Source organism: Rutilus rutilus (assembly GCF_951802725.1).
Source record: "Rutilus rutilus genome assembly, chromosome: 3".
Taxonomy (NCBI): Eukaryota; Metazoa; Chordata; class Actinopteri; order Cypriniformes; family Leuciscidae; genus Rutilus; species Rutilus rutilus.
In genome coordinates, this window is record NC_140211.1 from 11,939,238 (window position 1) to 11,966,788 (window position 27,551).

The window sequence follows — 27,551 nt, forward strand, 5'->3', positions numbered from 1 at the left end:
CTAAAAGTATGCAGTGCGCTTTCAGAATGGCAGTGCGCTTTGAATCTGGAATCAACATCTAAGATAAGTGATTGATGTTTTATTCCACATCTCTGCGCATATTGTGTGGTCTGGTTATTAATTCATAAATGGAGATATCTTTACAAGTTTAAACTAGCTTCGTGTTAGAAATGTTTTAAATAGCGTCATGTCAACAGTGCATTTAAGCAGCAGTGTTTACTGCATGCAGCAGCAGCGGTCTATTGTATGTCATTGCTGTTTTATACGCTGTTAGCATGGATATGAAAACAGTCAAAGTGATGCATTTGTGATTTAAATGGTGTTCACCATATTTAGTGGTATAACTTCAATGACACGTCCTTTTATTTCCAATAGCAATGTTTTCATTAGCTATGCTAAATGTGTGTGGTAGATTCAGATGCTTGTGTGTTCGCGTCATGCTAAAAGAACAATCAATATGTTAAACTAAGCATCATGTTTATAGTCTTGTTTGTATAGTCATGTACAATTATAGTCATATTTATAGTCTTTACTAAGCATAAGTTGGAGCGCTATGCAGTTGTGTCTATGCAGCAGAAAATGGTGTATTGTTTGTATTTCTGTGAGTAAATGCTGTCTATGGATGAGAAGGTTAAAGTAAAATAAGCATTCATATTCAATGGGATTACATGTTAGCAGAAACAAAAAATATTTCAAGGGTAATGTTTCATTACCTATGCTAACATGTTTATCGAGCGTCAGAGCACGCTGTCATTCGTTATCGCTCCTAATGGCTTTTAATTTATCAAATAAGAGTATAAGGGTTATGTAATCATTATCAAATGACTTGATTGATGATACTTGCTCAGGTGGTTGCTGGGTTCCTATCTCTATCAGCTTTCAACGTCATATTGTTCACAAGAACACATAGCATGCATTTCTAGTGTTAAGCCAGTCGGCAAGGTAGTCAATAGAGATGCGCGGATGGCCTATTATTTAATCCGCAAACGCATCACAAAACTCATCATCCGTCCGCCATCCATCCGCACCAACGTTTTTTGACCAATTTTCAAAGCCGCACCTGCCCGTCATTCTCTGATTGTTTTAAGGTCTATGGGCGATGCAAGGCACTGCTGACGCAAAGCCGCGAGGCTAGAAAGCTCTTGCCTGTTCTAGATCTGATCCAATGCAGCAGAGATATTTAAAGGCTAAAGTCCCTACTAGTATAGCCTATTGGCTATGTTGTATCCTCAGAATATCAGCAGTGAACTCCGTCTCCGATCGGCGCACAGGGACAAAAATAAATAAATAGCCTAAATAAAACGCACATCGGCAAACTTGACTTTACCTGACTAGGCTACTGTACAATTTTATCACTGTAATAAAAAACACAATTTGGCACATCATTTCAACACAATGCTATTTAGCCTACTACTACTACTACTACTACTACTAAAGAAAGAAAGCTCGAATAAAATAACAAGTCATTCACATTATAGGCTAATTAACTCTATACGCACTGTCACGTCAGGGTGATGACTAGGACGAGCCTGTTTTTTTATTTTTCAGGCAGACAGTGCAATTCATTTTATACCAGCAGGCCTAACAATCATTTGATTGGTTCAACCGCCACCCGATCGAATTTAATTAAAATATAATTTTTTCATCAAGTCATCCGTCCGTGGCTGTAACTGCCAACAGCGCATCTGTAGTAGTCAAGGCACACATAGATAGCAAAACATGTGGTCCCATAAGGAAAAAAAGTAGGCCCTACATATGTTTTGGCAATAGATCTGCTGTTTTGGGGGTGTCTTTTCTCTCCCTTCCTGTCTCCTGGCTATGTCATCATTATGCAGATAAATGCATATCTGCCGATGCAGCAGCTTGTTTTCTCGCTCAACAGCACATGTATATTTGTATTGTCTATTTCTCCCATTACCCTGTGCAACTGTGTAGTGTGAAAAGTTTACAAATGTGTATCAATAGTTTTTTCAGCCATGCATAACAGCTTTTATTTGCATTGGCTGTACACATGTGTCTGTTACATGTGCAGCAGCAGCAGCATGTCTTACATGCTCTCAGCAATGTCTGTGAATGTATTTGCAGTAGCAAGTCTCGGTACTTGCTCTGTAGCAGCAGCAGCGTAGCAGATCTATTCTGCCAAGACCAAATACATTAACATTGCCAATCCATTACTATGCCAATCTCTATTTCCATACTCGTGTCCCGAGAGTTGTCATGACAGAACTTAACAGAGCCAAACATGTTACAACATCACTGGTCCACATTTGTGCAGCGTGAGTAATGATGTACTTCTGAGTGAACAAAACAGAGGGAAAATTGGATTTAAAGGTGACATATTTATATTATGCCCCTTTTCACAAGATGTAATATAAATCTATGGTGTCCCCAGAATGTGTCTGTGAAATTTCAGCTCAAAATACCCACCAGATAATTTATTATAGCTTGTCAAATTTCCCCCTTTTTGGGTTTGAGCAAAAACTCGCCTTTTGTGTGTGTCCCTTTAAATAAAAATTAGCTGCTGCTACTCCGCCCCGTTCAGAAGAGAGCTGATCCTTTACATGAGCTTCAGATACTCTGGCAATAAACAACACGCAAATCTCACTCATCCAAAGACCCAGAAATAACCAGTAGCGGAGTGCAGCCTTACAGAGAGACTCAGGAAGAGGTTGCAACTTTAGACGCACCTGGACGTTTCTGAATGGTAAGTGGATACATTTATATAGTTGTTGAGTTACATTGATTCATCTCATCGACTTTCATATACTGTCATGTTTAACTTTTACACACGTTGACACAGTTCCCTGAGGTCTTTATAAGACAGCTGTGACATATTTTGGTCAAATAGTGTTCAGTGCTCGTCTCTGCAGCCAACGACAGAACAGTTTGCTTGCTTTGCTCAAACTTTTGCCATTGCGTTAGAACTGGTTAAACTATTGTCGCTCGCGAAAACCAAATGGCGCGCCGTGGGTGGAAACGTACAGATTAAGGGGCAGTGATATTATAATAAGATCCCCTTCCCACATCAGAATCAGATCTCATACCAATGATCTACAATCACTAGGTGGCAGTAGAGACCATGTTGAATTCAGCATTCAGCAAGTTTGTCTTTAAAAAAATAGTCTTTCTTGTTAAAGACTAACTAAATGCTAACTAATACTTTGCAAGGGAACTATACCCTATACATGCACCAGGATCCATCATTTGAGTTAACAATAAAAACAATGCAATGAAACATCATAAAAAAACAACAACACATTTGATCAAATGCACATAAACAGGCTATTAATTTAGTAGATGCAAATGAAGCACAGCCTACTTCACACAAGTGATTCATATGGAAACTGTAAAACGGAAATTCCAAAGTTGCTCAAAATGAACAGAGTCTAACAACATACATTCATTAATTCATTAACAAAAAATATAAATGAGCATATAAACACACTACTTCTCTTTTACAATTATCCTTATCCTTACTATGCCTAACAAATTAATATAGCTATATAACAGTACAAAGCCAAAATAACACTTTAACATATAAATGCATTCAAATATGGCCACCAACAGCTATCATCTTGCAATCCATATTTTTATCTACATTTTTACTTTTTTTACATTGTTAGATACTGATATTTAAAGTTACATTTTCAGAGCATTTAACAATTAACTGACACTTAAATGCTTGAAATAAAGGACAGGCATTATAGATTCAAGGTCAATTTATTTTATTTTATTTTTAAATCACATTAAAAACAGCAACAAGGCTGACCAAAGTGCTGTACGGTAAAAAAAAAGAATTCATAAAACAGACTTCAAAACATAAAACCATGACGAAAATCAATAAACTCATTAAATAGAGTATTAATGACCAAATTAAATGTATTGTCTTCAAATATGTTGTTGTAAGATCATGATGAAAATATTTGTCGAAGTGAAATGCTCCACTAAACCTCTGGATGTTACTGCTGTAAGTGAGTGTACAGAGACTGCTCCTGAATGACCTTTGATTTGGTCCTTCTAGTGTTCAGAGGTTTCTGACCAAAACTAATGGATGCGTAATTCATGCTGGCTTCATTCTAATATCAAGAGAGAAAAGAATCTCCAATTATGAGAGGAAAAATTACACATAATGTGGCATTATGCGTTTTTAAAAACCCTGACAGAAAAATGTATTATCTAATATTAAATTGATAAAACAGATACATTGATAAAATGTAGAAAAAGATGGAAATGGAAGATAATTGTGTACGTACTTGATTCTCCTGTGGTGTGGGCACTTTGGGAAATTAAGAAACCGTCTTGTCATTATAAATGGCAGTTGTGTTATTCAAAATTTGATATTGCATTACCATAATAAATTAATCCTATTCAGAAAATCTTACCTTTTTTCTGACCCCTGCATAGTTTTATTCCCAGAAAAACAACAAGAGCCAAAAATATGATGTTTGAAATTCCAAGAGCAAAAAGAGTTGAACTCACATCTAAGGCAATAAAAACAAACAGATTTTATATCTTTTGCTTAGATTATTATATATTTTTTACATTCATTAGATCAGTTCGGTATCATGTACTCCTGTAAATGAATGAAATGCTTTTCCAGAGAGGAACGATCAAACCAAATATCTCAACATCTTAAACCAGACATTTGCATTTCACCTTACCTCTAAAATTGAGTTGAGTTCCTTTTCCAAACAGTATCTCTCCACATGCGGCCACAGCGCAGTAGTAAATCCCAGCATCAGAGTCACTGATGTTGCTCTTGAGGAGATTGTAGACACAGCTCTGCGTTTGAGACTCACTGCTGTTCTTACACTGACCATTTCTCTCTCCTTTGGTGTAAAGGACTCCTTGAGAGTCTCCCAAGCTTTGTCTGAACCAGTAGATGCTGTGTTCTCCAGCACAACTCTCACTGGAGATGCTGCACTGCAAATTCACTGAATCCCCTGGATGAAGCGTGTCTATTAAAGACTGCTGAAGAGTTGTGTGTGCTACGGCTGCATCTTGACAAAGGGACATATAAGGGACACTTGATAGAAAAACAAGGCCGATAGTCATCCAACACAATCCCCACAAAACATAAATAATAAGCAAGAAAATATACCTCTGACAAGTAATCTAGTGCCTGCACCCATTCCAATCTTCCAGTTTGATGCGACTACACAGTAATATGTTGCTGAGTCTGAAGGCTTTGTCTTTAAAATTATCAGATTAAAATGTTTATCTCCTTTGGTAACATTAAAACGATTCATTTTCTCAAAGTCCTTATTCCAAGTGGGTTGTTTATAGTGTAAAGACACAATATTTAAAGATTTTCCTTCAGCCGTCTGTTTAAACCATGCTGTTGATTCCAGAAACTCTGAAAAGTTGCAGGTTAAGTTCACATCCTCTCCAGACTGAACTATTTTTAAATCTTGCTGAACAACATTCACTTCAGAAGTACAGACTGCAAAAGGAAGCACACATTAGATACTTGAATGCTTGAAGTTGAATGTGTTATAAAGTTTAAATAGGTGAGTTGTTTATATGTTTACAAAGCATAAGCATTTAGTTATATTTACATATTGTTGAGGAAAGCAAAAGAATGAAGTAATATCTCATGATCAGTCGTCTTCCAAAATTATCCTCAGGCTTGGAATTCCCCTGAAAAAGCAAACGAATGAGCCACACCATCACACACGCTAAAGAATAAGGGTAGATCACTAGACTGTGTCTTTACCATGTGTCCATCTGTCTCTGCTTCAGTCAACTGAGGCACATGTGCACATTCACCTTAACCTTTCTGCCGTCACACACCGTCGCCACATCAAAATGTCTAGAAAAAAATCGAACCCAACCATCTTTCCATTGCTCCAAAAAACCTCTTTCATTTATTAGGAAATGCATTATAAATACTATTGCTTAGTTATCCAGTTTTTAGCAACTAAATTTGGCCTCTCTGAAAACTCTGGTTAATATGTTTTTTTTTGCTACTAAAAATGCATTTAGTGGTTTGACACAGATCAAAAGCAGGAAATAAGATGTTTCAAAGAAGCATGTAACCAGAAAACATTCCTTTTAAGGGCATCATATAAGAGTCAGTGTTTTAGTAGGCCTACCAATGGTGAGCGTCCAAGATATTTTAAATTAAATTAATTTAATTTAAAATTAATAATAATTTAATTAAATTCATGTTTTGAATTAAGGGTTTGGCAGATGGCAGGGCATGATCAAGTTTAAAGGTGTCCTATTATGCCCTTTTACGAAGTCTTGATTTTGTTTTGGAGGTGTACTAGAATATGCTTTCAGGCTTGATTGTTAAAAAAACACATTCTTTTTTTACTTATTTACTTATTTAACATTATTACAGCTCTTCCCTCCCCAGTCTGTTTCGATGAAGCCCCTCCTTCTGGATTACAAAATGTGCTGTGATTGGTTAGCTGGCCCAGTGTGTTGTGATTGGCACCGCTTAGTGGGTGTTCTGGAAAGTCACGCCCCTTACCATAACAGCGAGTGCTACTCAGATGTAAATATTAAAGGGGTCATTGGATGCCTCAAGTTTTGGTATGATTCTTTAGGGTCTTCATGTAAAGTTTTTAACATACTTTGCTTAAAATTAACCTCCTCAAAAACAGCACTGTTCACAGCGACCCGTTTCTGTGCATGTCTCTTTGAATGATAATGAGCAACTGCTCACCCCACCCCTCTCTTCTGTGGGGGGTGTCGACACAAGATATGTAAAGTGCTGCCTTGGCAACCTGCCTTGGCGGACAGTATACAAATGGCTGAGGGCGGGAAATATGTTAATACGGGACAGTCCATCAGTGGTCGTGGGCAGAGCATGAGCAATATGACATCATATTGCTCAGAAAATCCAAACGGCTTGATCACTGAGACTGTGCAAAAAGTAAATGTATGTCATTACATTCCACCACTGGTGATTAGGAAAGTGAAACTAACAAACTGTATTGTCACATTAATATTTTTTTTTGCAAGCTGTGTCCCTGGAGTTGTTCAATTTGTCTGGTTTTGTCGCCTAGCAAAATATATATATATAGTTGTAACTGCCTAAAACCAAAAATAATTATTGTAATAAAATCACATACTGGTAACATATAAGTCAACATTTGAACCTTTATTGTATTTTTTTTTTTTTTTTTTTTTTAATCATTAGATACATTAGATTATTCGATTCAATTGAAACCCAATACTTACATTTAAAAGTGTAATCTGGCAATTTCGTCTCCAGCGCGCAATGAATTCTGGGGTAGGCAAGGCTGCGAAGGATCCTTCTGATATGTCCTGCATTCAAAGAATGGCCTTTTGAATTGGAACGGCCTTCGTCGCGCCGCGGTGATGCAATCGGCTATACTTTCCCCTTTAAATGAGTCTCGGTGCGTCCTCCGAAAGGCCGCATCGGCCGCGCACTTTGAAGGACGTGGCCTTCAAAGGATGCAGCCCCTGAATTGGGACACAGCTATAGTGTTTTGCACCTCTTGATCACAGACACTCAAATGTGTTTCCAGCTCTTCAGAAGCCAAACACAGAGATTGTCTCTATGGTCTCCCCGCCCAGTTTGGCGCAACTAGCGGCAGCCTGTGGTGTCTCTGAAGGATCCTGAGAACAGTTGCCAAGATCAACAGTATCGGGGGAAAAGCACAGACTAACTGATCTGGCCAGGCATGGGCTAGAGCATCCTGCCCAAGCAGAGTGGATTCCTCTGCTAGTAAGAACCAGAAAGGACAGTGTGTTGATACCACAGAGGTGAAGCGAAGATGTCCATATCCACCATGCCAAACCGCTGCCATATTATATCTACCACCTCTGGGTTGACCCTCCACTCCCCCAATGGAGGTCTGTGACATGACAAGAAAGCTGCCACCTTGTTTGACACTCTTGGGATGACACCTGCAAACCGAGGGAAGACCTAATGGTATGACAGTAGCTGCTGCCGCCAAAATACCCATGAGCCTGAGGACGCACCTGAACGGACGCATGGCCTGCCTTCAAAATCGTTGAAGGAGGAGTCAAGTACCTTCATTTATATAGCGCTTTTAACAATATAGATTGTTTCAAAGCATCTTTACAGTAATAATAGGAGATTTAAGTAACAGAGATTGTTTTGGCTTCACAGTACAGTAGCTCTAGAATAAAGTTGTTGTCCAGCTAAAATTAGTTTTGATTGATTCACTTCCGTTGCAAAGATCATATTAACCCTCTGGGGTTGGCGGTCGTGCCGGCGCGATCACCCCACTTTTTTTCTTATTAGTGCAAAAGAGACTCCAAATCCTCAGTTCATTTTGATCATAAATATAAGTGTTATACATCATTTGAGTGTTAAGTGTCTACTTTTTTACTTTGTGCACTCACAATAAAAACAAAGTGTTGTGCTTTTCGCTAAATAAAGAAAAAAATTAGCGCCTCTCTATCAGTGAAGTCCATTCTGAAACTTGTCCAAAAATGAACTGTAACTCAGCGAATACTTGCCACACTTTCATGAGAGATATGTCTTTATAAAGCTTGAAGTATCTCCTTTTAACTTAGGGGCCGATTACACGACACCGTTCTAACAGAAAACCCTTAATGCGCTCTGGCCTGCTCATTTGTACAACAACAGTGTTTGGTGGTTAGAGAACGCAAATCTTGAAATAGGTTCCAAGGTGCAAGCGTTGAATTAAAAAAAAAAAATGTTTTCATCTCCGTGTAAGCTTCAAAAACGCGAACCTGTGGAAACGCTGACGGCGTGCACATGTGTATTACGTGTTTAGTCTATAGGTATGCGCGTAGGAATATATATGTGCGCAGGCGTGTAGTCTTTCTTTACAAATTGACTTGTCTGGCCTTAAAACTGAATAATAAAAAAAAAATTGTCGCTTCCGCATATCCATGTGAATTGGAATCATTCTGACAATGTTTTATCTGTACAGGGGTAAAGGGAAGGGAAAGAGGCCTTCACAGGGGAGAGACTAGTTGAGACTTCAGGACTGCGTTGACGTCATGTCCATGTGCATGTCCTTCATCAGATCTGGATACGGCTTGAATCCGGCGGACTGCGGTAAACCGCGGGATAAAGAGAGGGACTAATATTAGCAGAGACGCCATTCTTCTTATGGTGTAACGAGTACATCAGGTATTATGGGTTCCGGCTGACAATCTATGTCAAGTCAAGTCAAGTCATCTTCATTTATATAGCGCTTTTAACAGTGTAGATTGTTCCAAAGCAGCTTTACATTGATAATAGGAAATTAAAGTAAAGTGTTTTGGCTTTATAGCAGCTCTAGAATAAAGTTATTGTCCAGCTAAAGTTAGTTTGATTGATTCACTTCCGTCGCAACGATCATTAGTTATTAACTTAGGGGCCGCTAACACGACACCGTTTTAACAGAAAAGTCTTAAGTTCTTTCTGCGCAAACTTCAAAAACGCGAACCAGCGAGAACGCTGATGGCGTGCACATGCGTATTACGAGTTCAGTCTATAGGTATGTGCGTTTGAATATATGTGCGCAGCCTAACATTGAGTTATAGAAGTTGATAATGTGTTATGTGTATGCTAGGTCAAAGAGATGTGTTTTTAGTCTGGATTTAAACTGACAGAGTGTGTCTGCTTCCCAGACAATGTTAGGAAGGCTGTTCCAAAGTTTAGGTGCTAAATAGGAAAAGGATCTACCGCCAGCAGTCAGTTTTGATATTCTAGGTATTATCAACTTGCCAGAATTTTGAGATCGCAATAGATGTGTGTTAAGAGCTCGCTCAAGTACTGGGTAGCTAAACCATTTAGTGCTTTGTAAGTAATCAGCAATATTTTAAAATGTATACGATGTTTAATAGAGGGTTGCAGTGCAGTGTTGACAGAACAGGACTAATGTAGTCATACTTCCTGGTTCTGGTAAAAACTCTAGCTGCTGCGTTTTGGACCAGCTGTAGTTTGTTTATTATGCACTCAGGGAAACCACCCATAAGACCATTACAATAATCTAGCCTTGATGTCATGAACGCATGAACTAACTGTTCCGCATTTGTCATTGAAAGCATATGTCGTAATTTAGATATATTTTTTAGATGGAAGAATGTGGTTTTACAGATACTAGAAACGTGACTTTCAAATGAAAGATTGGTATCAAAGAGCACACCCAGGTTCCTAACCAACAACGAAGACTTGACAGAGCAGCCATCAAGTGTTAGACCTAGACAGTATTCTAGGTTATTACGTGAGGAAGTTTTTTGTCCAATTATTAGAATCAGTTTTTTTCATAATTGAGTTGTAGGAAATTACTAGTCATCCAGTTTTTTTATATCAGCTATGCATTCCGTTAATTTTGTGAACTGGTAAGTTTCATCAGGGCGTGAAGAAATATAGAGCTGAGTATCATCACCTTAACAGTGAAAACTAATGCCATGCTTCCTAATGATATCTCCCAAGGGTAGCATGTACAGAGTGAACAACAATGGTCCTAGTACTGATCCTTGTGGTACTCCATACTGAACTTGTGATCGATAAGACATCTCTTCATTTACTGCTACAAACTGATAACGGTCAGATAAGTATGATTTAAACCATGCTAATGCAATTCCACAAATGCCAAAATAATTTTCGAGTCTATTTAAAAGAATGTTGTGGTCAATGGTATCAAATGCAGCACTAAGATCGAGTAACACTAATAGAGAGATACAATCACGATCGGATGATAAGAGCAAATAATTTGTGACTCTAATGAGAGCTGTCTCAGTACTATGGTACGGTCTAAATCCTGACTGGAAATCCTCGCAGATACCATTTCTTTCTAAAAAGGACTTTATAGAAAAAACTTTTCTAGTTGTGAGGACACTGCCTTTTCTAGTATCTTTGACAGAAAAGGTAGATTCAAGATCGGCCTGTAATTGACTAATTCTGTAGGATCAAGTTGCGGATCAAGGAGCAGTATATTGTCCATCCGCTGTGCTGATGGCAAGGCTTTCATAAATCGTGAGTCCAGCATGACACCTATGGACCCCAACAACTGACTTGGAGTTAACCGGCTCTTGCTAAAATTCACTGTAAGGCCCAATCGGGGAATATGGGAGAGCAGCTGTGTGATTTCCACCACTGCCTGCTCCTGAGAGTGGGAGCAAAGGAGCCAGTCATTCAAGTATAGAAGCACCTGTATTCCTGTGGCTTGGATTGGAGCCAGTGCTGCGGCCATACACCTGGTGAAGACTCTTTGGGAAAGAAAAAGGCAGAGCGGGAGGACACAGAACTGATAAACCTGGTCCTGGAATGCAAAGCGAAGGAACGGCCTGTGTTGTGGAGCAATTGGAATATGGAAGTAATCATCGTTTAAGTATATCGTGGAGAATCAGTGCTGCTGTCTGACTGCCTGGAGAACATCGGTTTTGCACAACATGTGAAATAGTCAGATCTTCAGGAACTTGTTGAGGTCACGAAGGTCGAGTATGGGCCTTACATCACCGTTTTTTTTTGGAATTAAAAGGTATACTGAGAAGAACCCACTGAGCCGTTCTGACCATTCTGCTGGTTAATTGGCACCCTTTTTTTGAGTGAGCTGTTGGAGTCTGATAATATTGTCATCTTGAATCAATTGAAAGCGGGAGGCCACCGTCGGAACTGCAGCTTGTACCCCTGAGTTAGTGTTATTATAACCAGTGGGTCGGAGGGGTCAGATATAACCTCCACTTCTTCATCATCAAAGAACTAGCTGTGAGAAAATAGGCAACTTCATATTGGGGGCTTCAATTGAAGATGCTAGTTTCTTGCTCAGTTGCAAATTCATAAGCATAGACTTAATCTGAGCAAACCTAGCAGTCGACACATCCACCTTCTTGTATAAGTGGTCTTGCTTCCTGCCAGCAGAGGCACCGGTTGCTTCAGCATTTTTACTCTTATCTGTTGGTGGTGGTAGTGACTCACCTAAAAGTCCTTCCACCATAGCCTTCCACGAAGTCATCCTCTGTGATGAACGGATTCCAATGTTTTTATTTTTTAATTTTTTAAATAATATTCTATGACATGCAATATGTGCACATGAGAAAATTATAGGGACAGTCTGCAGGAAGTCATGGGGTTAAATAGGGGATGACCCGGAGTCATCATGGTCTCGAGGGACTTTGTGACCTGTGCATTTGCAACGAGAGATAAGATCCAGGGTGAAAAGATCTGTTGTGTTTTCATGTTTAATGAGGTCATTCCAATGACATAATAATTTTTATACTGTACAAACTGTATATTCTATATACCCTCACATTAACCCTACCCCTTAATCCTACCCATCACACTTGCAGCATTTTTACATTTTCAAAAAACATCACTTGGTATGATTTATAAGCTGTTTTCCTCATAGGGACCAAAAAATGTCCCCACAAGGACAAGAATTTTGGTTATTGCCCTCTTTATGTCCTCTTTTTGTAGGGTTTACCAGGCCACACACATATATACACACACACACACGCACACACACACACACACACACACACACACACACACACACACACACACACACACACAGGTATTCCTATCATTATGATGACATTTAATAAGCATAGTGGTTCTCTTACGAGAGGTTCTCTCGTATTGCGTAAGCTAGCTTACGCTGCGGGAAAGTCTCCTTTCTCGAGATACTGAAGCCAAAAATTATCCTTAATTTTTTAAAACTTGTCAACGCAGTGCGGCAGCCTGCAGACCTAGGGCAAGCGAATCGCGTACCAGCACGCCGAGGAATTCAGCCTGAGGACGCCGGCCGCTCGCCGCCTTCAGCCTTCCCTGCCTGCTGCGCCATCCGGCATATATATCCTTTTTCTGCTCTGTGTTGTGTGTTTGTGTGTCCGCCGCGACACACTTGCATCTAAAAGAGCGCGAGGCGTTGTTGCAAATGCCTCGCACATCCTGTGGCTCGTGCAGAGCCGCGCTCAGCGACGGAGACCGCCACGTGGTGTGCGCTCTCTGCCTGGGCTTCGACCACGCGGTTCGCGCTCTCTCCGAGGGCGGCTGCGAACAGTGTGAGGAGTTACCGATGTCGACCCTACGGGCTCGACTCGCTAAGTTTGAAGAACCTCCACCTTCTCCGGCCACTTCTTCCGGGCCACGTAAGAAGAAACGTCGCTCCCAAAGGCCGCCGGAACTGGACGCTACAGCTGAGTGCTCGCCGGAACCTCTCCCGCGAGCCTCGCTATCTCCTTCCCCCCCACCCTTCACCGACGCGCAGCGGCCGGCCTCTGCCCGCACTGCCGTCGTCCTGGGGGATGATGCAGATGATGCCGCTGACAGCTGCTCTCTGCTCGCGTCTGACAGCGAGGAGTGGTCGGGCTCTCACCGCTCCGCCCCCTCGACTTTGGAGTCTTCCAGAACCCGCGCTAGTGTTGACGCAGAGCTTCTCCGCCTCCTCACTCTAGCGGTCGAGAGAATGGGACTGGATTGGTCCCCACCTAAGGAGCCGGAGCCCAATCGCCTTGACGGGTGCTTTCTACCTAGCCGCCGCCCTGCGCCTGCCTCTAGGTCAGCACCCTTCCTGCCTGAGCTCCACGCCGAGCTCTTTAAATCCTGGAACGCTCCGTTCTCCACCAGACTCCGCTCGCCAGTCTCCTCGGCTCTCTACCAGGTGGACGGAGCCGCCGAGAACGGCTATAACGGCATCCCCGCCGTTGAGGATGCTGTGGCAACGCACCTTTGCCCGCCGTCTGCTAGATGGCGCTCAAAGTCTGCCCTGCCGTCTAAAGCCTGCAGGACCACCTCAGCTCTCGCCGGCCGCGCTTTCGCCGCCTCCGGCCAGGCTGCTTCCGCCCTGCACTCAATGGCCATTCTTCAGATCCTTCAAGCCGACCTCCTCCGTGAACTGGACGAGAAGGGCTCGGATCAGTCTGCCTTAACCGATCTGCGCAGCGCTACGGATCTCGCGCTACGCGCTACCAAGACCGCTGCTCAAGCCATCGGCAGATCCATGGCCGCGCTCACCGTCATCGACAGACACCTTTGGTTGACGCTCGCGGACATGAGTGAGTCAGAGCGCGCTGTATTTCTGAACGCACCACTCTCGCCCACCGGCCTCTTTGGCCCTGCGGTCAGCGGAATTGTGGATCGGTTCTCTGAAGTACAGAAGGCGTCGCAGGCGATGGACCTCTTCCTGCCCCGCCGTTCGAGCCCAGCCACAGGCCGCCCTCAAACTCAGCCTCCTGTGCGCAGCTCTAACCAGCGCTCTTCCAGGCCTCCCAGCGCTTCGCAGCGACGCCAGGGCAATCGCCCCAGGTCGCGCTCGACCAGCCGTCACAGACCGCCGCCCCCCCCGGGGCCCGCGGCCCAAGATCGCGTTGAAGCCCGAGCCCGCGAAGTCCTCCTAGCATCCGCAAGGAGGAAAAGATGGTTGAGTCCCGCTACGGCCGGACCGCCATCAAAACGCACAGCTCTGTCAGTCCCCTATGTTCAGGCTACTGCAGCAGCACACACCGCAGCCAACGAGCCAGTATTAACACTCGCTCGCCTGCACACAAACGCCGTTTTCCAGCGACCCAGATAAATCTCAAAAAGAGCACGAGTGCTTTAAGTGTAGAAAATGTGCCCACACCCATGTGCTCACTGCTTCACACAAGTACAATCCCCATGGTAACGCGCCCAGAGCGCTCTCTCATAAAGCGGCCTCACACCGCTCGAGTACTAAATGTAGTAAATGTGCCCACACTTCCGTGCTCACACCTACTCGCTGCTCGCTCTGTCACTCAGTTACCTCAAGTTGCTACGGCTCAAGCCGCAGGGGTATTAAGTGTAGAAAAAGTGCCCACTCCCGTGTGCTCACTGCCTCACACAGACCAGGTTCCCATGGCAACGCGTCCAGAGCGCTGTCTCTTAAAGCGGAAACTTTCCGCTCGAGCATCAAGTGTAGGAAATGTGCCCACAGCCTTGTGCTCACACCTGCCCACTGCCCGCTCTGCCAGACAGGTTGCAAACCTCATAAAGCCCCCAAACACTGGCCGTGTCATAAGTGCAAATCCCGCGCCAGCTCGCGAGCACGCGCACCCACTTTCAGACACCATAATCCCCACGCCGCTCTCGCGCCTGGGTTATTTGACAGCAGTTCACGCTCCATCGTCCGAGATCGAGCTACTAAATTCTGCACAGTCGGCCAGCCCTGCTCTTCTGCCCTCGTGTCCGAGCATCGGCGGCCCGTCTTCTCTGATACAGGTTCCCCATCCCGCGCAACGCGGCGATCTGAACCCAGAGACCATTCGACCCCTAGCTATGCATGCAAAAGCATGGGAGGCTATTCAGGGCGCGTCAGAATGGGTGCTCAACACCATAAGACACGGTTATTCGCTCCAATTTGCTCGTCGCCCTCTGCGCTTTCTAGCGCAGACGGAAACGAAAGTGAGTTTGGAAACAGCACATCTGCTTCAAGCAGAAATAGCAAAGCTGCTGCGAAAAGGGGCCATAGAACAGGTTCATCCTTCCCTGAGCGAGTCAGGCTTTTACAGCCGTTACTTCCTCGTTCCCAAGAAGGACGGAGCATTAAGACCTATTTTAGATCTGAGACATCTGAACAAGGCTCTCATGAGACGGCCGTTCAGGATGATTACAACCAGACAGATCCTCGCGCAAATTCGCCCAGGAGACTGGTTTATCTCTCTCGATCTGAAAGACGCGTATTTCCAGATCCAGATAACTCCCCGTCACAGGCCATTCTTGAGATTCGCCTTCGACGGTCGAGCTTATCAATACACAGTCCTGCCGTTCGGCCTGTCTTTAGCACCCCGTACATTTACGAAATGCATGGACACGGCTCTCGCTCCCCTGAGGAGTCAGGGAATGCGAATTCTGAACTATTTGGACGATTGGCTCGTTCTAGCGCAGTCAGAGACAGAACTTGTGTCTCACAGAACAGCGCTACTCGACCACCTGGAGGGTCTGGGTCTAGCGGTCAACTGGACCAAGAGCTCGCTCTCGCCCCGGCAGTCGATTTCCTTTCTCGGAATAGAACTAGACTCGGTGGCGATGACGGCCAGATTGTCGGAGCAGCGCGCGCGCCGCATCCAGCGCCTCGCTGCATCCTTCAAAGAAGGCAACCGGGTTCCCCTGAAAGCATTTCAGCGCATTCTGGGGCATATGGCCTCAGCTGCAGCAGTGCTTCAGCTGGGTTTACTGCGCATGCGCCCGCTTCAACGCTGGCTGAGAACGCGCGTATCCCATCGAGCCTGGGCGACCGGCGGCTCGCTAATCAGAGTGACTCAGGTCTGTGTCTCAGCCCTGCAGCCCTGGCTAGCAGCCGAATGGTATCACACGGGAGTGAATATGGGAGTGGTTTCACACCGGAAAGTTGTCTCAACAGACGCGTCCAACCTAGGTTGGGGAGCGCTCTTCGAAGGCAGACCGGTCTATGGCCACTGGTCAGACCAGGAGAATCTCCTACACATAAACTGTCTAGAGATGCTCGCGGTCGAGAAAGCGCTCATGCACTTCCTCCCTTTCCTCCATGGTCACCATGTTCTAGTCCGCACGGACAACACTTCAGTAGTGGCCTATGTGAACCGCCAGGGCGGTGTCAGATCAAAGCAACTCTGCGCCCTGACGGAACGCCTCCTCGTATGGGCTCAGCACTCTCTGCGCTCTCTGAGAGCATCGCATGTGCCTGGCCATCTGAACGAGGGCCCCGACAGACTGTCCAGGGACAACGTTCCCCCTGGGTAGTGGTCTCTACACCCCCAAACAGTCCAGTCGCTGTGGCGCCGCTTTGGCAGAGCGAAAGTCGACCTCTTTGCGTCAAAAGACAACGCACACTGCCCAGCATTCTTTTCAAAGAGCGAGGACGCGCTGGCCCAGCCTTGGCCCAGCGGCCCGCTATATGCGTTTCCACCAGTCTCTCTGCTGCCTCAGGTCATCGAGAGAGTCAGGAAAGCGCGCCACACAGTGCTCCTCATAGCCCCGTTCTGGGAGAACCAAGATTGGTTCCCGGAACTCATACAATTGGCAGACTCAGCCCCTTGGCCGATTCCGGTGCGGAGAGACCTTCTCTCTCAAGCCTGCGGCTCGATTTGGCATCCCCACCCAGAGCACTGGTCTCTGCATGCGTGGAGCCTCAACAATTACATGCTGATCTACCAGAAGGGGTGATGAACACGATCATACAATCTAGAGCCCCCTCCACAAGGCGGCTCTACACGTCTAAATGGTCTGTGTTTAACAAATGGTGCACTACCAGAGGGCTCAATCCACAGACATGTGGGGTCTCGCAAGTATTGTGCTTCCTTCAAGAGCTACTGGACGCGGGCAGGTCCCCCTCCACGCTCAAAGTCTATGTCGCGGCCATCTCAGCGCTCTCTGTCTCAGAGCCGGGCCGCGCATTAGGAAGGAACGAGTTTGTCATCCGCTTCCTTAGAGGAGCGAGGAGGATGAACCCCCCGCGACCCCCTTCGGTTCCTATGTGGGATCTTTCACTGGTCTTAGACGCACTGAAAGCACATCCCTTTGAACCCTTAGAAACTGTGGATATGAAATACCTCACGCTCAAAACCGTTTTTCTGATAGCACTGTCTTCAGTAAAACGTGTGGGAGACCTTCACGCGTTATCCACTAACGCTGCGTGCCTCGAGTTCGGACCCAATGACTCTAAAGTTATTCTCAGACCGAGGCATGGGTACGTCCCTAAAATTTTGGGCACTCCCTTCAGAGCGCAGGTCATTTCCCTTTCAGCCCTGCCGAATGCCGGCTGCGAGGCAGATAGTCAACTCCTCTGCCCAGTTAGGGCGCTGAGAAGCTATATTTCACGCTCCGCCGCCTTCAGGCGCTCAGAGCAGCTCTTTGTTTCGTTTGGTGGGCGCACCAAGGGTCTCGCCGCCTCGAAACACACCCTGTCCAGATGGATAGTTGATGCTATCGCAGCTGCTTACGCATCTAAAAACCTGCAGTGCCCCTTGGGCATTCGGGCACACTCCACCAGAGGCATGGCCTCATCGTGGGCGTGGTCCAGTGGGATTCCCATTCATGACATTTGTGCGGCGGCAGGCTGGGCCTCCCCCTCCACATTTGTTAGGTTTTACAACCTGGAAGTTCCCGCTTTGCAGGCCAAAGTGTTATCAGTCTAAGTCTCGCGTAAGCCAGCCCACTGTCTGTGCGCGGGCTACGCTGCTGATTTAGCTCTACTGGTTGAGCTACACTATATGGAAGTGTTAGTTGGACTGGCTGTGCCGCTCCCTGCCCCATATTATGTGCTTGTGTACTGTGGTATCTTGGCCGCCCAGCTCCGCTTCGCGTTCCCTGGGCTCCCCATGGGATTCATTCAGGATGCTGGGCGCGCGCACGGCGTTGACAAAGGTGTTCCCGCAGCGTAAGCTAGCTTACGCAATACGAGAGAACCTCTCGTAAGAGAACGTACTCGGTTACTAACGTAACCTCTGTTCTCTCTAGAGAGGGAACGAGTGCTCTCGCCACGAGCTCATTTCGCTTCATGCGACAGAAACCAGCGAAGCAGCCTCTGTTCCTTGCTTATATACGCTAAGCCACACCCCTCATGACGGGCTGTGACGCATTAAGCGCGCCAAGCGCGCTCATTGGACGTGACGTCACGCGCAAGGCTCAGCCATAGGCTGCTGCAGTTGCCGCAGAGCAGCCAATGGGCACGCGATTCGCTTGCCCTAGGTCTGCAGGCTGCCGCACTGCGTTGGCAAGTTTTAAAAAATTAAGGATAATTTTTGGCTTCAGTATCTCGAGAAAGGAGACTTTCCCGCAGCGTAAGCTAGCTTACGCAATACTCGTTCCCTCTCTAGAGAGAACAGAGGTTACGTTAGTAACCGAGTACGTTTTTTTATACTGATCTAATGACATTTTCTTGCCCATAACCGTAAACCTACCCATCACCGAAAACTTTCAGCATTTTTACATTTTCAAGACATAATTTAGACATAAATCATGATTTATATCAGAGAATATGACTTCACCTTAGCTTTCTACAGTAATGTTTTTGAAAAAAAGAAAAATGGACTGGTTATTTTTTTCGCATTTCAGAAAACATGTAAGTACCATAAAGTCAATAAAAATGTACCAAAATGTTATGGAATCAATAGAGAACACATAAGGAGTTTTGATGTCAGTTTGTGTTTTATTTAAATGTTTTAGTGGAATGTTTAAATTAAATTGCATTTTTGCTGAAGGAAGAATCTGTTTTCCTGAACATACATTAAGTATAAAAAGAGACATACTGTACAGCAAGATACAAAAACAATAATGGATAAAGCTTTTTTAGTTATTTACTTGCACAACAGAAATGTGAAGCCATGCATTTATATTACATTGTTACATTTTGTGGGGGGACATTATAGGCATGTATGTAGATATCACAGAACATGCATCTTACACAACACCATTTATGAAAAATTACTTTATAAGCTAAAAATCATGTCTTACATTTATACTACAAACAAGGAATTTGTGGCATGTGCTTTGAGAAAATATCATCTTATTTTAGGTACTTTCAAGTATCAAAAACACAATATTATTTAAGTACAGTTTAAGTTAAGTACAAATCTGTGGTCTGGTTTCTGTTCTATATAAATGACCATATGTACATGCAACCAACTATATGTAAATCTCAAATAACATGATAAAAAGGTAAGGAAATTACAGAATAATATGAAAAAGACTTGTGATGTGACATTAATTGTTGCAAATCTGGTATGTATACACACTGTTACAAAGCAGTACTGAAAATATACAGTAAAACATGTTTTACCTCATAAACTGGGCTTGAATGGGAAACTGTTACTTCTGTTTTGCGATTATTGGCATTCTTTCACTATACATGCTGTATGTCACAAGAGAGTGTTCTTGAGTAATCTTTACTTTGAGTCCATTTGCAATGAAAGAATTGTGAGCTGCATAACTCAGAATGTCTTCACCCTACAATAATGCAGAAGAAGAAACAAACATCAAAGACATTGTCGCATAAATTGAGAAAAAAAGTCAAGTCTTTTAAGGAGACCTACTAGCATAGCATAGACTCATTTGCATGTGATAAGACTTACTTTATGATTCTAATTAATAAATATATGATTTGAATCTCAAACATAAAACCAGAAACTTACTTGACTCTCTTGAGGTTTGTGGATTGATTTGAGGGTGAATAAGAAAATTGTTTTATTAAAAAGGTAATAAAGTATAATATTGCTATAGTGGCAATTATTGTATTTTCATAAATATTGTTAAAATAAATACTGTACATGTCTTATCAGTGTGTGGTAAAAAAAGAAACCTTACCTTTGTTCGGATTCTGGCATAATTTTATGGCCAGAAAAACAGTTAAAGTAAAAAATATGATGTTTGAAATCCCAAGAACAAGCAGGGTTGTATTCACACCACTCTCTGAAAAGACATAATTCATATTAACAGATCAGTCCATTGGTATTATTTCCCCCATAATATTATTTAAATCCTGAGTGGCAAAATTAAATATTTCTCCAAAAACCTTACCTCTAAAATTGAGTTGAGTTCCTTTTCCAAACAGTATCTCTCCACATGCGGCCACAGCGCAGTAGTAAATCCCAGCATCAGAGTCACTGATGTTGCTCTTGAGGAGATTGTAGACACAGCTCTGCGTTTGAGACTCACTGCTGTTCTTACACTGACCATTTCTCTCTCCTTTGGTGTAAAGGACTCCTTGAGAGTCTCCCAAGCTTTGTCTGAACCAGTAGACGCTGTGTTCTCCAGCACAACTCTCACTGAAGATGCTGCACTGCAAATTCACTGAATCCCCTGGATGAAGCGTGTCTATCAAAGACTGCTGAAGAGTTGTGTGTGCTACGGCTGCATCTTGACAAAGAGACATAAAAGGGACACTTGAAAAAACAAGGCCAAAAGTCATCCAACACAATCCCCACAAAACATAAATAATAAGCAAGAAAATATACCTCTGACAAGTAATCTAGTGCCTGCACCCATTCCAATCTTCCAGTTTGATGCGACTACACAGTAATATGTTGCTGAGTCTGAAGGCTTTGTCTTTAAAATTATCAGATTAAAATGTTTATCTCCTTTGGTAAAATTAAAACGATTCATTTTCTCAAAGTCCTTATTCCAAATGAGTTGTTTATAGTGTAAAGACACAATTTTTAAAGATTTTCCTTCAGCCGTCTGTTTAAACCATGCTGTTGATTCCAGAAACTCTGAAAAGTTGCAGGTAAAGTTCACATCCTCTCCAGACTGAACTATTTTTAAATCTTGCTGAACAACATTCACTTCAGAAGTACAGACTGCAAAAGGAAGCACACATTAGATACTTAAGAGTTGAATATATTATAAAGTTTAAATAGGTGAGTTGTTTATATGTTTACAAAGCATAAGCATTTAGTTATATTTACATATTGTTGAGGAAAGCAAAAGAATGAAGTAATATCTCATGATCAGTTGTCTTCCAAAATTATCCTCAGGCTTTGAATTCCCCTGAAAAAGCAAACGAATGAGCCACACCATCACACACGCTAAAGAATAAGGGTAGATCACTATCACTAGACTAACTGTCTTTACCATGTGTCCATCTGTCTCTGCTTCAGTCAACTGAGGCACATGTGCACTTTCAGCTCAACTTTTCTGCTTTCACACACCGTCGCCACATCAAAATGACAACAACAAAAAAATCGAACCCAACCATCTTTCCATTGCTCCAAAAAACCTCTTTCATTTATTAGGAAATGCATTATAAATACTATTGCTTAGTTATCCAGTTTTTAGCAACTAAAGTTGGCCTCTCTGAAAACTCTGGTTAATATGTTTTTTTATTGCTATTAGAAATGCATCTTGTGGTTTGACACAGATCAAAAGCAGGAAATAAGATGTTTCAAAGAAGCATGTAACCAGAAAACAATCCTTTTAAGGGCCTCATATAAAAGTCAATGTTTTAGGCCTACCAATGGTGAGTGTCCAATATATATTACATTAAATTAATTAAATTTAAAAATAAATAAAATAATTAATTTCATGTTTTGAATCAAGGGTTTGGCAGATGGCAGGGCATGATCAAGTTTAAAGGTGTCCTATTATGCCCTTTTACGAAGTCTTGATTTTGTTTTGGAGGTGTACTAGAATATGCTTTCATGCTTGATTGTTCAAAAAACACTTTTTTTTTTTTTAACTTATTTACTTATTTAACATTATTACAGCACTTCCCTCTCCAGTCTTTAGTTCCTGTTTCGATGAAGCCCCTCCTTCCAAATTACAAAATGTGCTGTGATTGGTTAGCTGGCCCAGTGTTTTGTGATTGGCACAGCTTAGCGAGTATTCTGGAAAGTCACGCCCCTTACCATAACAGCGAGCGCTACTCAGATGTAAATATTAAGGATGGCGTCAATTTCAAAATAATTCAAGCCTGATTCTATGAAGGTAAATCAGTAGCAAAACTCGAGAGCACGTAAATGTGAATTTGAGAACTTGTACAATAAATATTTGTACTTGTACATGAACATTTACACTCACAGCTCCAATGTGAAAACCTGTAAAATAAAAATCTGAAGTTGAATGTTGAAATTTGCACTCGCATACTGTAGTCACAAACCTGTATTCTGAATTTGAAGCTGCAGACAAGTAGACACAAATGTGTAAAATGCCATTCACAGCTAATACAACGACAGACACAAACTTGTAATATATATTTTGCGTTTAATCTTATGTTCACATTCGTGGTACTTCCTCAATTAGGCACTTACAACTTCTCAAATCTGTCACTGCAATTTCAAATTTCGCGCCTTGACTTTTGCTACTCTTTTCGCGATATATCAGATGCAAAACTAACTTGTGCACTTGAAACTGAGAGGCGGTGAGAGAGAAAGGGGGGCGGGAGGAGGGGGGGTCAAAGGAGTCGTTTTATTGGTTGGCAGCTAGCCAATGAAATGGGACTTCGATGATGTCACGAAACTCGTGTGAACTGAAACGCTAACATGGCTTAATGATTAGACTGATATTAAAAGAAATAAACGATATTATCAAACTCAGTAAACACAATGCTTATAATGCATACTACAGAAAAGCAGATGAGCACAGAATATGACAAAAGAAAGCAAATGTGTGTTCAGTGCAAATAAACTTGCTGCCTGTGTTTTATTAATAATTTAACGAATTATGTTTTTTTTTTTTTTTTTTTTTTTTTTTATAACTGTTGGTCCATTAAGCCTTAAGCGTTTTCTTGGTTTTCATACTACCGAAAAGCAGATGAGCACAGAATATGAACACAACGCGTTTAATTGAGACAGTGGTATTAAAAGACCAAACTCAGGAAACACCATACAAATAAAGCAAAGCAATTGAGCTCTGAATATGGATGCAACGAGTTTAATTGTACGTTTTCCTCCCACAGAAAACCAAGAAAACGCTTAATAAGGCTTAATGGACCAACAGTTATAAAAAAATAAAAAATAAAAAAATAAAAAAAACAACAACACATAATTCGTTAAATTATTAATAAAACACAGGCAGCAAGTTTATTTGCACTGAACACACATTTGCTTTCTTTCGTCATATTCTGTGCTCATCTGCTTTTCTGTAGTATGCATTATAAGCATTGTGTTTACTGAGTTTGATAATATCGTTTATTTCTTTTAATATCAGTCTAATGCATTAAGCCATGTTAACGTTTCAGTGCACACGGGTTTCGTGACATCATCGAAGTCCCATTTCATTGGCTAGCTGCCAACCAATAAAACGACTCCTTTGACCCCCCCTCCTCCCGCCCCCCTTTCTCTCTCACCGCCTCTCAGTTTCAAGTGCACAAGTTAGTTTTGCATCTGATATATCGCGAAAAGAGTAGCAAAAGTCAAGGCGCGAAATTTGAAATTGCAGTGACAGATTTGAGAAGTTGTAAGTGCCTAATTGAGGAAGTACCACGAATGTGAACATAAGATTAAACGCAAAATATATATTACAAGTTTGTGTCTGTCGTTGTATTAGCTGTGAATGGCATTTTACACATTTGTGTCTACTTGTCTGCAGCTTCAAATTCAGAATACAGGTTTGTGACTACTGTATGCGAGTGCAAATTTCAACATTCAACTTCAGATTTTTATTTTACAGGTTTTCACATTGGAGCTGTGAGTGTAAATGTTCATGTACAAGTACAAATATTTATTCTCAAAAGTTCTCAAATTCACATTTACGTGCTCTCGAGTTTTGCTACTGATTTACCTTCATATGATTCAGACTTAAGAAAGTTAACAAACAAGAGGTTCGTCCAGAACATATTACATGCACAAACTTTGCAAGCACATATTTCACAGGACGTATAGGGACAGTCTGCAGGAAGTCATGGGTTAAATAGGTGATGACCCGGAGTCATCCTGGTCGTGAGGGACTTTGTTTCTATTAGACTCGACCTGTGTATTTGCAACGAGAGATAACATCCAGTGTGAAGCACTGCTTCCGGAAGAACATGAATCCGGAAAAACAAACTAGAACACCTCTCATACTGTTTATTTTAATTACGCACATGAAAGTTGAATTATGCAAAGACTACACCAGGTCAAAATAGATTGGATGAACCTATCGGGATTATTTGTTTATACACTGATGAAGTCTGCACAGTATCAGGAGTAAGTGAGTAAATACTGTAAATAAATGAAAATGAAAATAATTTATTCATTTATTTGGGCAATCTGGTTATTGTTACACCAGCAGATGGCTTTGCTGGCTTTGAGAATTTCCCACTATAAAAAACAGCATGTATTTTGTATCCATACATACCACCATGGATGTGCTTCAATATCTCTGCAGGCCTTTATTTCTTGGAGATGAGTTTGACATAGAGACATTCCATAGGCATAATGGTTTTTATACTGAGAGCTAATGACAGTTTCTTGGCCCTAACCGTAAACCTACCCATCACAGAAAACCTTCAGCATTTTTACATTTTCAAAAGACATAATTAGTCATAACTAATGATTTATATAGAGAATATGACTTCACGTTAGTTGTCTACAGTAATGTTTTTGAAAAAAAAAGTGACTATTTTTTCGCATTTCAAAAATATGTAAGTACTCTAGCATAAAGTCAATAAAAAATAAACCATATATGTTATGCAATCACTAGAGAACACATAAGCAGTTTTAATGTCAGTTTGTGTTTTAGTTAAATGTGTTAGTGGAATGTTTAAATGAAATAGAATTTTTGCTAAAGGAAGAATCTGTCTGGATAATGTAACACATTGTCACTGACACTAGTAAAAAGAGACACACAGCAAGATACAGTAACAATAATGGATAAAGCAGACTTTGTTTTAGTTATTTACTTGCACAATAGAAACGTGAATCCACACCTATATTACATTGTTACATTTTTGGGGGGAACATTAAAGCCATGTATGTAGATATCACAGAACATGCATTGTTTTACACATAACACAATTTATGAAAAATTACTTTGTAAGCTAAAAATCATGTTTTACATTTGCACTACAAACAAGGAATTTGTGGCATGTTCTTTGAGAAATTATCATCTTAATTTAGATACTTTCAAGTATCTAAAACACCATATAATTTAAGTACAGTTTAAGTTAATATACAGACAAGACTATCTGGTTTATATTCTATGTAAATGACCATATGTACATGCAACCGACTATATGTAAAACTCAAATAACATGATAAAAAGGTCATGAAAATACAGAACAATATAAAAAAAACTTGCGATGTGACATTAACTGTTGCAAATCTGGTATGTATACACACTGTTACAAAGCAGTACTGAAAATATACAGCAAAACATGTTTTACCTCATAAACTGGGCTTGAATGGGAAACTGTTACTTCTGTTTTGCGATTATTGGCATTCTTTCACTACACATGCTGTATGTCACCAGAGAGTGTTCTTGAGTAATCTTGACTTTAAATCCATTTACAGTGAAAGAATTGTGAGCTGCATAACTCAGAATGTCTTCACCCTACAATAATGCAGAAGAAGAAACAAACATCAAAGACATTGTCACAAAAAATGAGACCCACTAGCATAATCATTTGCACGTGATAAGACTTACTTTATGATTCTAAAGAATACCGGTACATATATGATTTGAATCTCAAACATAAAACTAGAAACTTACTTGACTCTCTTGAGTTTTGTGGATTGTGGGTGAATAAGAAAAACATGTAATAAAAAAGGCAATCAATTATAATATTGCTGTAGTGGCAATTGCTGTATTTTCATAAACACGTGTTAATACAAATACTGTATGTGTTATCAGTGTGTGCTAAAACGAAACCTTACCTTTATTTCGATTCTGGCATAATTTTATGGCCAGAAAAACAGTTAAAGTAAAAAATATGATGTTTGAAATCCCAAGAACAAGCAGGGTTGTATTCACACCACTCTCTGAAAAGACATAATTCAAATTACTGATAACAGATCAGTCCATTGCTATTATTTCCCCCAATAAATGATTTAAATGTTCCTCCTGAGTGGCAAAATTAAATATGTCTCCAAAAACCTTACCTCTAATATTGAGTTGAGTTCCTTTTCCAAACAGTATCTCTCCACATGCGGCCACAGCGCAGTAGTAAATCCCAGCATCAGAGTCACTGATGTTGCTCTTGAGGAGATTGTAGACACAGCTCTGCGTTTGAGACTCACTGCTGTTCTTACACTGACCATTTCTCTCTCCTTTGGTGTAAAGGACTCCTTGAGAGTCTCCCAAGCTTTGTCTGAACCAGTAGACGCTGTGTTCTCCAGCACAACTCTCACTGAAGATGCTGCACTGCAAATTCACTGAATCCCCTGGATGAAGCGTGTCTATCAAAGACTGCTGAAGAGTTGTGTGTCCAGCTTGAAAAGTGACATAAAAGCAACAGAAATAGTAAGGACAAAAAAAATCTGATGTCATAAATCAAGCAAAGCTAAAAGCAGTAAAACTTACCTTCATAAATTAATCTAGTGCCTGCACCCATTCCAATGCTGTAATATGATGTGACAACACAGTAATATATTGATGAGTCTGAAGGCTTTGTCTGTAAAATGGTCAGATTAAAATGATCATCTCCTTTGGTAACATTAAACCGATTCATTTTCTCAAAGTCCTTATTCCAGCTGGGTTGTTGATTTAAATATAAAGACACAATTTGTATGATTCTTCCATCAGCCGTCTGTTTAAACCATGCTTTTGTTGATTGCAGAATCGTTGAAAAGCTGCAAGTAAGATTGACATCCTCTCCAGCTCGAACTACTTTTACATCTTCCTGAACAACATCCACATTAGAGGACACATCAGAGGAGCAGACTGCAAAATCAAACAGGTACATTTAATTGACAGAGTTCTGATAAATAGACATTAAATAGAGTTTTGTTGAATAGGAAAGTATTCAAGTATATTTACCAATTGTTGAGAAGAACAAAATGATTAAATAATATCTCATGATCACTTGTCTTCCAAAATTATCCTCATGTTTTAAATTCCCCTGGGGAAAAAAACAACAACAAAAACAAAACACGAATAAGCCCAAAACAACCCTTTCACGCCAGGTATATAATAGAGGCAGATCAGTAGACTGTCCATATACCATGTGTCCTTCAATCTCTGCTTCAAACAAATGAGGTGCATATACACTTCTGTCTTATTTATTCACACGGCTGTAAAAGCT

At 41.6% G+C, this 27,551-nt stretch overlaps 3 protein-coding genes across 3 annotated transcripts; all 3 read right to left on the reverse strand.

Annotated features, from left to right (window-relative positions):
* Positions 1-3,706: 3,706 nt before the first annotated feature.
* On the reverse strand, positions 3,707-5,764 carry LOC311287382 (uncharacterized protein). The gene is made up of 7 exons (XM_084404196.1): positions 5,717-5,764; positions 5,559-5,640; positions 5,102-5,443; positions 4,662-5,000; positions 4,383-4,481; positions 4,254-4,276; positions 3,707-4,076 (listed from the first exon to the last, which is right to left on the reverse strand). Exons 1-7 carry the CDS (start codon positions 5,717-5,719, stop codon positions 3,960-3,962), a joined length of 1,005 nt encoding a protein of 334 aa, XP_084260322.1. The 5' UTR covers positions 5,720-5,764; the 3' UTR covers positions 3,707-3,959.
* A 13,266-nt stretch (positions 5,765-19,030) lies between these two features.
* LOC311287380 (uncharacterized protein) lies at positions 19,031-21,497 on the reverse strand. Its single transcript, XM_084404193.1, has 5 exons — positions 21,301-21,497; positions 20,851-21,192; positions 20,414-20,752; positions 20,196-20,305; positions 19,031-19,843 (listed from the first exon to the last, which is right to left on the reverse strand). Exons 1-5 carry the CDS (start codon positions 21,467-21,469, stop codon positions 19,706-19,708), a joined length of 1,098 nt encoding a protein of 365 aa, XP_084260319.1. The 5' UTR covers positions 21,470-21,497; the 3' UTR covers positions 19,031-19,705.
* Positions 21,498-26,151: 4,654 nt separating this feature from the next.
* LOC311287383 (uncharacterized protein) lies at positions 26,152-27,476 on the reverse strand. The gene is made up of 4 exons (XM_084404197.1): positions 27,287-27,476; positions 26,831-27,190; positions 26,410-26,739; positions 26,152-26,289 (listed from the first exon to the last, which is right to left on the reverse strand). The coding sequence occupies exons 1-4, from the start codon at positions 27,471-27,473 to the stop codon at positions 26,168-26,170; spliced, it is 999 nt and encodes a 332-aa protein (XP_084260323.1). The 5' UTR covers positions 27,474-27,476; the 3' UTR covers positions 26,152-26,167.
* Positions 27,477-27,551: the final 75 nt, after the last annotated feature.